A 12736-nucleotide genomic window follows, 5' to 3' on the forward strand; every position below is an offset into this window, starting at 1 on the left:
TGGTAATGGATGTGTCATCAAAGCTTGGTGTCAGCTGTCTGTGTTTATGGAGCTGATGAAGGGGTTTTATAAAGATTCAATCTTAGGGTTAGGTGTCTTGCCCAAGGACACATCAGACATGTAGCTGCAGGAGTTGGGGATTGAACCACAACCTTCTGGTTAGGAGACGACTGACACTACCAACTGAGCCACAGTTTTACTTTTGGGACATGTAGTTTTTTTTTTTTTTTTTTTTTCTATTTTTTTAAATATGTTTATTATTTGAATCCTTTGAATCAGCTGCTTATATCATGTTTACTTACAGTTATTGTGAAATACAACAATTCTTTGTGAAATATATTGAGTAATACAGTTAAGGTTTACACATTATAACAGTTTTGATGTGAAATGTCTTATAAAACTAAACTCAGAGCAAAAAAGAAGAATAAAGGTAAATTTCTATTAGGTAAATTAACTGCAGCATTGTGGTTATGCTGTCATGTTATGCCTTCACTTATGCTTTTCAAATAGATCCAAAAACAAGATCACTTGTGTCAGGTCAGAAAAAAACATATTAGATACTTGAGTAAATGCACACTGCCCCCGTGTGGCTGTGTACTGCATTACATCCGACAAAAAAAACCTTCTGCAGCATCCTGCCGCTCTACACTATAACGCCGCCCCTCTGTTCACTGATTGGAGGCCAGCAGGGCGCTGGGGTGTAAACGAGCCAATCATGTGGCTCTGCCTGCTGTTAACAGGGCTCGTGCTCACGATGGCCTCTTCGTCACCTGCATGCTCCTGTTATTAATAGATGATGAAGAGTAACGCATGGGGGAGGGAGGGGATGAGGAGGGCTGAGGGAGGAGAGGGGGAGACTGACGGAGGGCGGAGAGACGAGTAGTGACGACCACACGTCTTGCTTTAATGGCCGTCTAGAGAAGCGAGGAGATGTACAAGTATTGATCAGCTCTTAGAAAAATGCCAACTAGAAATAATATTTACTAATGAAAGCTTCATGCAGTCAGTGGATGGTCAGTGGTTGACTTTAAAGCGAGAGTTCATGATGAATAACGTGTGATCCCAAAAAAATAACCAGCAAAATGATAAGAAGGCAGGTGATAAAGAACACCGTGGTCTCTAATTTAAATTGCTGATCGGCACACAATATCCTGTAAATAAAAATGTAAAACCCTTTGCCAAGTAAATACAATTTTAGAATAGTTCAAAAGCCTACTCTGTAATTTTCCAGTGCATGTGTTGTCTTCCAATCTTGTTTTGTAATAGTCATACAATTACAATTGACAATGATATTAAATGGAGATAAATAGAACATTCTGCCTTCTGGTAGATTTAACCTGGACCTTTATTCATAATGTAATTATCTATCAATGAATCCAAAGTGAAAGAAGCGGTGAGACCAGTGAGGATTTACAAAGTGTAGCCTCTTTGTAACACATTCGTTTTATTCCACACACAAGTGATTTAATGTCCTCTTGTCTGGCTGGGTTAAGTTTTAAGAGGGTGAAGAGATAATAAATGTTTTCCCCTTGTCTCTGCCAAGTCTGTGACTTAGAACAAGCAGAGAGCTACAGCCAATAGTATACAATAATTCAGCAGGTGATTCAAGGGTCACCAGCCTGCAACAGTTCACAGAGAGGATCAGTGCACATGCTGCTGCTTGAGATCTATGGCCTGTATAGAAACTTCTCTTAGCCTGCTCACAAGGTTTATTTCTGTTCTATATATTATAAAGATGAAAAAGCATGCTCACTAAAGGTGAAGACATAAGCAGATTTACTGCTAAGCCCAGGGTGAACATATTCAGTGTCCTTCCTATTGATCACGAGCATCCTCTGTTCATTGTATGTGTACATTTTGTCTCACATACAGTGAGACAATACAAGCAATTGGTGCATCATTTAGTTAATAGTCATGATTGGACTGATTACAGCACTTAGACAGTGGACCATGTGAGCACAACAAAAACTAAGTTGATGAAGCTGTAAAAAGTAAAGTCTGATAGTGGATCCCTCCAAAAAAAAACAGGGTTATAACATATATCGACCTCATACTGCAGGGCTTGCTACTAGACTATTTTGAAATGAGTTTGTTTTTGTAAAAGTGAAGTTTTAGTAAATTAACTCACCAAAATATTAAGGAATATTTTTTTGTGAGCAGCTTGTTGGACAGTGTTACTGACCTTGTGTTTTTTTATACTGCCAGATACTTTTTTTTTTCTAGCGATTCATAGAGGACTAAAGAAGTGAAATACTTTACATAAAAAGGCTGTTCCTTCCTTCTTCTCCTCAGATTTAGACTCAAAGCCCGGGAATTACTGCCTTAGAATAAGTTCATAACTGTTTGAAGTAGCCTCGGTTAATTTATAATACTTGATCTCAGTGTTAATATATCCAGCAGATGTAAACATGCTATTATTAAATTGTTGTGCATTCTGAGTTAATTTATACAATTTCAGCTTTTTCTACATCACTCACTTTCACATCCTATTCGTGTAGCCCTGCGTGACACGCATTTTACGCACAGGGGAGACAGTGGGTCGGGTCTGTGTTTACTTCCGGACTCCGATTTAGACTTCGCTCAGACAGCAGCAGCTCCAGTGGAGGTTCAGGCTGTCAGCTAGCGCGGGTAGCCTTCACAAGGCTGCATGACAGAGGTTACCGGCTTTGACCTGGCGGCAATCCCAGCGGACGCACCTCGCTCTCTGCTCCCCTGCACACCCGGGACACCTCTCTCTCCACCGGACAGATCCGGAACGCCGCCCGGCTCTCCATCCGCTCCGCCTTCGTGCTCAAAGTCACTCAATGCTGCGCTCCCGCTACCAGCCAGCTAACAGGCTGATCTGACTGAGTTCCTGCCACTTCCATGATCCAGTGCTAGTCGAGGATCAAAACAAGGACAAGCGCTTTAAAGTTGAAGCGGCGTTTTGTGCTTTACTGGTCAGGACCAAGCGGCGAAGAGGGACACGGGCCCCGGGGGAGAGCGACGGACTCGGGGCAAGGCAGCCAAGGTGCAGCGAGGGTGGTGGCTGGATAAACTAGGGGGTTGCCTCCAGCTCCTGGTGGGTTTATCCCCTGCCAGCTATCGTTAGCTTAACCTAGCTCCAAACAGCGCCATGGATTGGTTAATGGGGTGAGTACACACAGCTAGCATCGCCTAGCCAGCTTACTCTGCTGTGTCAGGTCAACTGCGCAGTCTTCCTCGTTTCTCCACACAGCACCTGACGCCACCACGGTCAGCATTAGACAGGTGCGCTGTCTGCTTGAACGCTTTTTTTTTAAATGTTGATCTTTCATACACACATGTAGCCAGAATCGGGTAGCATGGTTGCCTAGCTTAGCTTAGCTCTGCGAAGCTAGCTTGGTAGCGAAGCTGGCAGCGCTCTCTCATCCTGCATCGGTACACCCTCCTGATGTTACCCGGGGGCCAGGCGGTGTTTTTTTTGGGGGGGGGGCATCTCCATGGCCTGCAGCTATTTGTCCAACGGTGGCAGCGGCCAGATTAGGCAGTGGGGGATATATCTGTGCAGAGCAGTCTGTTGGACAGGGGTCTTATTTATAGGAATGATTAACACAGCAGTGGGCTAACATTAGCAGCCCGTCAGTCCTGCTAACGCGGCTGAGCCCGGGTTCACTTTATTTCCTCTGCAAGGTGCGCTGGTTGCGTTAGCGGGCATGCTAACTTGATGTAACCTCATGTGCTACATTTGGGACACAAAAGATTCCGGTGTCAAAGAGCACCTTAACGAGAGTGTAGCTCCCTGTAGTTTTGAGATGGGCACCTTGTTTTTAATGAGCTTAATGTATATTTGACAACTGTAAGTGCACAGTGCAATAGTATGTCACACCTGACAGAGGTGGATGATGCTGATTTGTCACTTTGGTTCAGTCATGTGACTCATAGGTTGTCAATACTACTGAATGAGATGCAGTGCAGTGTGACACCTGCTACACAGAGTTCACTGTCATGAGCCCGGTATCTAGGATTAACCTGTGACATCTGTGTCACTGATGGAGTAACTCTCCAAAAGCTTACCAGCTCAGTCTACTATCATCGAGTACTGGTGTGTTAACTCGCAGGTGCATGAGTGATTGCTCTGCAAACTTCCAAGTCTGTGTGGAACATAAGTCACGTTTACTTGCGAGTAAACAAGGCAGATAGTTAGTTTTTCTTTTCAAACGCACGCTTTCATTTTAAGCTCCCGTTTCACCCCTCTGCTTTCTCTCTGAGCTTGAGAACAACATGACTTTGGGACGTCGTAAAACACTTTGGTTTTGCACAGCAGGGTGTGTCCCTGTGATGGTTGCATTTTTGCTGACTGGTTATCAGGCCGGCTTGCTGGCCTCACCAATTTTTGAGCAGATCGGGGCTAAGGAAGGGTGGAGGCATGTTGTCGGGGGTGATTCTGCGCATGTGGCGACATATTGGCTGAGAGATAAGGATGCAGTCCCTCAATGACCCCCAGCAACTTTGTTTCATAAATGTTCCCTCTGCTAAAAAGCTTTTTTTTTTTTTGGGGGGGGGGGTCTGTCTTTCAATTAGCAGGATTATGTGAGAAAATACTTAACAAGCTTTAATCATAATTTACAGACTTTATAGGACAAGATCTGATGAGTTTTGGGGGAGGAAGGCAACACCTCATTTGCACTCTTTAAAATTCTTGGGTATCCCCTGAGGCGATTTAGCTACAATAACTGTCCTGGCACTGCTTGAAACAAAATGATTCCTAACGAGACTGTGCAGCTTGTAAATGTGAATGACCCTGAGAAATGTCATCATGGGTTTTTGGTTTATTGTGCAATATTTCTTTTGCGTGACCTCCTCCATCTGATGGAGCTGGTTTTGGTAATTGGTTCTTGCATTGACTTGTCTCAAGTTGCGTCAGGTCTCTTTAGTTGTAAATGTGATTTATAGGTCTTAAACTCCTCTTTCTCCCCCTCCCACTCAGCCACTCAGAAGAGATAATGATATATGTTTTTTTTGCCCTGACATTTGGAGCTATCACACATGAACAGGTTTGAGTAACACCCAGGTATGTCTTGCTGTTAAAGCAGGTGAGGAGAGTAAAGGCCTATGCATTGTGTACTTAGAGGCAGAATTATAAATGTTAATTGGAGAGACACCTTTTTAAATTATTCACGAGTCATTATCTAAATACTCTCAAAGAAAAATGAGTCATGCTTTCATACAAACTAAATTCACTTATTCATAGTAGGGGAAGTAAGGATGTACTTAGTGCTATCACTATCCGCTGTCTTTTTAGCTGGAAAGGCCTTTTCTGCATGTTGAGACGAAGCAGCAAGTTGTCTACTGTGTGTGTGTGTGTGTGTGTGTGTGTGTGTGTGTGTGTGTGTGTGTGTGTGTGTGTGTGTGTGTGTGTGTGTGTGTGTGTGTGTGTGTGTGTGTGTGTGTGTGTGTGTGTGTGTGTGTGTGTGTGTGTGTGTGTGTGTGTGTGTGTGTGTGTGTGTGTGTGTGTGTGTGTGTGTGTGTGTGTGTGTGTGTGTGTGTGTGTGTGTGTGTGTGTGTGTGGTGAATGCATTGGAAGGCATGCGTCCAGCATGCGTCACTGACGGACTGGAGTCAATGAATGAGTTAACCAAGCGTGTAATCACTCTGACTACAGACCCAGGGTGAAGGATGCGGTGGCCGGGGAATGATGGAGGAGAGAAGAGACAAAAGAGAGGAAGAGGATGATGTGAGGAAGAGAGATGGAGTGTGGGGAAGGCAGCTGAACTGGGGATAAATGTGCAGAGGGACAAGGAAGCGTGATGACTGAAAGAGGCGAGGAGGCTGATGAGAGAGAGGCAGGGTGATCTGAAGAAATAGGGGAATGGGATATGGCATGTTTTGTGACGGGATAGGAAGTGAAGGATGGAGGAAGGGGATATGAATGCTTTTGATGGTGTTGTTGATTAGAGAGAAAAATGGAAGAATTAGCAGGTGGGGGAAGGGGGGTGGGGGTGCAAGGGAAGGATGAAGCTCCACAGGGGATTAAATGGAAGTCTATATGAGAGGATGAGGATATGGGGACTCACTGAGGGTGCATGGATTGAGTATAGGAGACAAAGAGATAATAAAGGGAGGTGTTTCAGTCTGATTCTTTATTCCTAGGGTTCTACGAAAACAAGTCTTACTACTTGTGTGTAAATGTATGTGGAAACTGAGTCACTCTGTCCATGTGCAGTGTATTTATTTTGGGCATGGAGCATTATTTCAGAGCTGAATGACCTCATCTGTCAGGACTCACAGTCAGACAGGACGTTAAATCAGCGGGGAGATGCGCAACGCCGTAATGTGTCTTTTCCTGTTGGGCGAAATGAGCAGGCTTTGACAGATGTTTAATCCCCCTGCTTTTGAGTGATGGGTTGGTAATGCTGAATAGAAGAGCAAGAGAGGGGATGGAAACTACTGAGCGCTAAGTGGAGCGCTGCTTTCGGCTGCCTGACCTGAGAGAGACTCCAGTTTAATGTACACTTAGCTCACACTGCATCACCTGTGACGTAATGGTGTGTAGGCAAAGCATCAGTATCCTGCATCATTGAGGGAGTGCAGGCAATGATAGGAAAGATTCCAGTAATAACAGGGTCTGCTAGTTGTTTTCTATCATTTTGTGGATGATGATCAATATACTGTACTCCTCACAATAAGCTATTTACCACTTCAATAGTATTTTTTTTTTGGAGACAATTTGCCTGCTCTTTAAAATTTGACGAAATGCTTTTGAACTCTTGCTCTGCGGCTCTGCAGTCTGTCACTTTGGGGTCAACTTGTCAGCTCAAATAGTTAAAAATGAAGAATGAAAAAGAAGACATGTCAGCTGATGTAGAGGGCGACTTCACACAAACCACTTGTATGCCAAACTTCCTCTGCTCTGTGTCATCACTGTGACCTCTTGAGAAGAAATGTGTCGCCGTCTCACAGTCGCTGTAAACCGGTTTGGTTGTTTCCACATTGTCTTCATGCTATTTCACTGTTCCATCCGTTTCATAGCTATGGTTTGATCTCAGCATTTCAAGTTTTGAAAGCATACAGAGAGCATGGGATGGCCTACTGACAGACGATTTCTCAGTTTCACATCACATAATCTAAAATGGTCTGAGATCATTTTCACTTACAGAGCGTGATCATATTAATAGAGAAGTGAAGTGGTTAGGTTGACATCTGTAACCATGGGTTACTGCAGCAACAGCAACAGTCACAACATGTTTTGTGGATGAAATCTATAGTTGAGCATGAAACTTTTCTTGTAAACCATTAAACTGTTGGAAGATCAAATCACTGAATGTGTACAGACAGATTTTGAGCTGTCGTCTTCTCCATAACGACAGGAAGTGAGTTGCAAGAACTTTTTGTTGTTGTTTTTAGTCGAGTTCAAAGATGTTTTAAAATAATCAATATCTGACGGGAGGAGCAGTTTCTCTACTCAAGCTGGTTCCTATAAGCCGATTCAATTGAAATAGTTTAGAGAATTTCTGTCCTTTAAGCAGAAAAAATGTAATAGATCAGTCTGAGAAATCTCTTTATTTGTGTATCAACTGATCTGTACTTGTGGAAAATGGGGCAGCATTTTGTGCAGTTTCAATCTGAGTCTGTCTTTTTTAGTAAAGTCACTTTGATGCGTCTGATTTGTTGTTTGTGTGCATCTAAAAAGTTTCCTTGGGGGATTTTGCACACTGCAGCCCTGTCCTTGTTTAACCCCACTGCCTAATTTCCATTTCCGCTATACCAACACAGACACAAAACACACACACTAACACACACACTACTGCACATATGTGTAAGTGTCAGCTCAGGTGTCTACCTCCGCTGCTCACAGCCCAGCTGCATCTCTGATAATAAGCTGTGACAGACAAGCAGACATCATCTCAGAGCAGTCGCCTGCTCCAGAATAGAAACTAACCAACGCTGCCACCTTGTTGTGGCTTGTTACAGAATGGAGTCTGACTTTGCGGTCTCTTTTTCTGGCTTCATAATCATCAGCAGTTCTTACACTGCTTTTACTATCACTATTAGGACTGATCTGGAGGCAGAGCAGCATTCAGCTTGCTAGAAGGACTTGAATGGCTTGAAGGATTGTAACGTCTGTACATGCAGGGGCAGACCTGATTGCTATAGGTCATAGGCGCCCCAAATAGATATAGATTAGATACCCTAATTTACACCTTATTGGTTGCAAAGTGTTACAAAGGCATGAATATTTATCTGATTGTAGTGCTCCTCAGTTCCCAGTTTGAGCTTAGATCCACTGTGCCCTGCTTTGCTGTTTCCTGGTCCTGCTCCTCGGGCTGTTCGACTGTGACGTGACGCTGCACTGAGGGATAAGCTAGATGACAAGAAGACTAGTTGGTTTGTTTACTTCTCAGCAAGGGCAATCAAGTCATTTTCAACACTTCAACTCACTCCCTGGCTCGGTTTCTCTTGCTAGCTGTCTCCTTCTCCCTTTCATTCTCCTCTCTCTCCCTCTCTCTCTCTCTCTCTCTCTCCCTCCCTCTCTCGGGATGCTGATGTGCAGCGACGTTTGCGTGCTTGACTGCTGCCTGAGCTGGACTGCTCAGCCGCAAAAAGCCAGGCAGTGTTGAGCAGGCCCAGGGCCGCCTTATTCCTCTCTGAGAGATGTTTAACAACAAAAACTAGCTAGGGGTGTTGGCTGTGTTCAGAGGATGAAGCCTGTATTTCCGGACTTATATTGTACAAGCACCATCATGCTTTTTATTTTTGTGCTGACCTCATGTGTCTCTGGGTGAGGGACAGAGGAAGTAAAAGAGTGGAAAATAAGGCAGAGCTGGAAGGGCAGAGTCCCAACAAACAAGTCCTCATCTCCCCTCTGTGGCTTTTCTTCCCCCCCCCGTCACTGCTTATCCAGGCTGTGACTTTATTTTTGGGGACAGCAGTAGCAGATTCCTCTTTCCCCAGCGGTGTATCGGAGCGCAAAATGAGAAGCGGGGTCATCGCCACACTGTCAAAAGCTCAGCTGTCGTAGTTCAGAGGTGCTGATGACTTCAGGTTTCACAGGAAGGTGACACCTCGAGCTAGGAGTCGACCTAGTGACAACCACAACCATGCAGCACCCCAGCAAGAAGTGTTCAATACTGACTTGAAGCCAAAAATAATTCACTGTTACTTGCTTAAAATATTGCTTGAAAATAAAGGTCTGTTAAGTAAGCTTTCTCTATAGGTTTAGGGGTTTTGAGATGTCAGTGTGCACCATGCATGAAGGAGGTATAAAGCCTTGTGAGGAGGCAAATAGCCTGTGTACAAGAACACACACTTCCATGCAAACGCTCCTGTGAGTGAATACCGCTGCACTCTCTGGTTTCTCTCTTGAGATGCCTCTCTCCTTCCCTGTCTTCCCTTCCTTTTTCTCCAAGGCAGGGACATGGAAAGGTTTAGAAATGAACGTGATACCAGGATGACTCGGCAGATGGCTTTGCACTGAATATGCATAAGTAAGTGGATAATTGGAGAATCCAAATGCTCGCCCGGCTGTATTAAGCACTTTCAGGGAGCACTTGAGATGAAAACTCCAGTTAGGTGTGCTGTTTTTGCCTCTTTCTTGCCAGTGAAGATGAGGTTTCAGAATCCTGAGCACAGAACATGCTGTGAGAGTGCAACCTGATACAGTGATGGATCGGGAGCAAAATGCAGCCCAGCTCAGTATGTGAGCTCGCTTTGCTGGTGAGGCTTCTGGGGAAGTTGAAATGGTCCCAGACCGATTTAAATCGGCTGCTTTTGACTTTGTCAACAGCACATGTTGTTGAAATTAAACCAGGAGCCTCTTATGCATAAGGTTCCTGAAACATTTCTTTGCACATAAAACCTCCTTGAACAACAACATGCATGTGTTTATCAGTCTCTCCTGAAAGTCGAGATGTAGTGATTGCAACAGCCAATGCAAAAATTGCTGACAGTTGATATGTTTAGTAGATTTTACTCACAATTTCTTTGCATGTAGATTTTTTAATGGCACAGGATTTTCAATGTTTTATTTATTTATAGGAAATAAATGTATATTTATTTTGTCCAGCCTAAGGACGGCTGCAATTCATAGGCTCTAGCAGTTTCATTGGAAAGAAGGTCTCAAAAAAATAGCACACAGTTCCTTCTGAAAAAGGTGTTAAGGATGCAACTATATCGAATCAAGCCAGTGAATTCCTGGAGGAGCAGATATAAGGAGGTTTGTTTATCTTATTATCTCTATCTCTTTGTAGATGTTCTGCTCATTGGGGCAACGCTGTTGTGTTGCTCCTGGCATGGCCTTGGGTGTCAGTTTGCGCGTGTGTGTGTGTGTGTGTGTGTGTGTGTGTGTTGCCTCTGTTTCACTTGGCAGGAGAGTGGCACCATGCTGTGACTGTGTTTACTCTTTTGGAACGCTCCGGGCAGCTCTGCCCAGCACACGCAACTGGCACCACCATCAGATGGAGAGAAACAACTGACAGAGAGCATGAAGAGGCCAGACTACTCAGCCTACCCCTGTCTCTCTCCTCTTCATTCTCTTGTTATTGTTAAAAAAAAAAAAAAAAAAGGACCTTTCCTCTCATTAAATGCCTTTTTTATTTCAGGCCAATGTTGCCAACGGATCCTAGACTTCTGCTGTAGTAGCAGGACTGGCTGCACAGCGCTGATAGCAGCTTCTGTTCTGTCAGAGAGTATCATAGTCATGGAGCGCTGCCAGCCAGAGCTGTCTTAAGATCAGCTAAAATAAGTCAAACCCCCTGCAGCAGGATTTAGGGTTGTTGTTACCGTCCACACACTCACAAGGGACACCCCACAGACCAGTCAGTTGCATTTATTTCAGGACTGGTCCCATTTTCACAGATTCTGTTTTGGGTATCGATGATATTTTAGGCTACAATTAGTGTCACTTGGTGCTATAGCACATTTAGTCCGTCATTAATGATCTGTTTGAAAGGATAGACACAAGTTTGACATAGCTGGATTTTTAAAAGCTCATTAGGGGATAGCGGCTGGATATGAAAGTGGCAATCTAAACGTTTCCCTGTACATCAGTGGAGGTCGTGTCATGGAAGTGTCACCTGCACCAAAACCTAAACAGGCCATGTCTAATTTTCATTTAAATCTGATAGGAAGTTTTACCTCCCCATTTGAAAGAAAGGTTTGAATGTTAACAGAAAAAAAAAAGGCAGCATGGCCTACTGAAGCATTGTGGATTGAATTAAAACAGAGCAAAGAGGATACGGAGAAGAGAGGCTGGCTGATAAGGATGTATGTTATAGAAAGTGCAGCTGAAGAGCCAGAGATCAAGAGAGATGATAGTGGCACGGAGAGGCTAGAGGTGAGATATGGAGATAAATGGGAAGTGGCTACATGGGTCAGAGAGCTAGATTAGAAACAGCAGAGGTCTGCAACAAAGGAGACAGAGTGAGGGAGATTTAACAGCAGGACACTGCAATGGAGTTTGGAGACGTGTGCATTTGAGGCAAAAGAGGGATGAAGAATAAAAATTGTTTCAGATCGCCTTTGCACTCATGGGTTTGATTTCCAGAAACTTAAAAAACAAAAGTTTGAGCGTTTGCTCTGAAAAACAGTCATTCAACAAGCGAGATAAGAGCCCTGGTTTGTCTTTGGAGGAGTAAGCCTTTAATGCTGGGTGATATTTTATTTATGTTTCACTGAGATGTGGTCAGCAGCACCCTTGAGCGATGCTTCAGCTGAGCTGCTAAATCTGTGCAGTGCTGGTGGGCTGCTAGCGTCGGTGTAAGCTTGCTAGGTTTGTCCTTGGTGGCTGAGGCTAGGCCGCTAGGCTGGTCTGCACTGTAATTGGATTAGAGATCTCTGCGTTGCATCAGGCAAAGCAAGACGAGTACACACACATAGGCACACAGGCCTAAGGGAGTAATGTTCTCAGCACTCCTCCTCCCTCTTTTTTCGTCTTATATTTTTCTCTTTTCCTTATCATCCTTTATTTATCTCCTTTTTATCACACCCCTTCCCCCTGGCTGTTCTGTAAATGTTAAGGTGTGTGCTATGATGCATTTTGTGCATGTGCGTGGTAGTGTTTGCGTGCATGTACAGTATATGGATCAGGCCCATGTCATGGATACCCTCTGTAAATGGGATTACAGGAGCTCATGCTGAGAACACCTGGGAGAATAAACGGCAGGAATAAATAGTCACAAATAGACAGGAATGTGCACCGTGATAAGGAATTTCTAAAATCAACACGATCGACACTGAAATGGCTTTAGCCGCCCTGTTGTTATGAGTTGCCAGGTTTAAGTTAGCATCAGCCACCTCAGTTGAACTTTGAAAAGCTTTGTTAAGTAAGCCTATAGTGTATCCTCCTCATTAGATTCCCTCTCTCATTGTGTCTTTTCTGCTCACTCCAAAAACGAATGCATTTCATTTTAAGAAAAGTCTGCTCATGTGTCATTGACACTTTTTTGTGTTGTTCACCCTTTAAGACAGACAACATCTTAACAGAGAACTCCACATGATCCGCATTCAATGTGATACTTGGCAGCAAAGAAAAGGTCAAGATGTAAAGACTGACTGAATCTTTTTTGAAGAGCAAATGTGAGAAGAATTAAGCACATCTATCCCTGGATGACTGGACAGGTAAACTCCCAGGTCATTAGTATTACCAGTAAACAGTAAGGAAGGAAGGTACAGCTCCATTGATCATTTGTGTTGGATCCAGGAAACAAATTAAAACAAAAGCCAGAAGAAAAAAAAAAAAACGACGCTACTTCGCAGCCTGGCCTGGTGCACCATGGTG

At 43.9% G+C, this 12736-nt stretch overlaps 1 protein-coding gene across 1 annotated transcript in view; it reads left to right on the forward strand.

The window, feature by feature from the left end:
- Positions 1-2535: 2535 nt before the first annotated feature.
- mob2a (MOB kinase activator 2a) overlaps positions 2536-12736 on the forward strand; it is a 58155-nt gene continuing 47954 nt past the window's right edge. Inside the window, exon 1 of the mRNA XM_020641509.3 lies at positions 2536-3132. Coding sequence (XP_020497165.1) covers positions 3116-3132 — 17 coding nt within the window. The 5' untranslated portion in view covers positions 2536-3115. The remainder of the gene's footprint in view (positions 3133-12736) is intronic.

This window comes from Labrus bergylta, chromosome 7 (genome assembly GCF_963930695.1).
Source record: "Labrus bergylta chromosome 7, fLabBer1.1, whole genome shotgun sequence".
Classification (NCBI taxonomy): domain Eukaryota; kingdom Metazoa; phylum Chordata; class Actinopteri; order Labriformes; family Labridae; genus Labrus; species Labrus bergylta.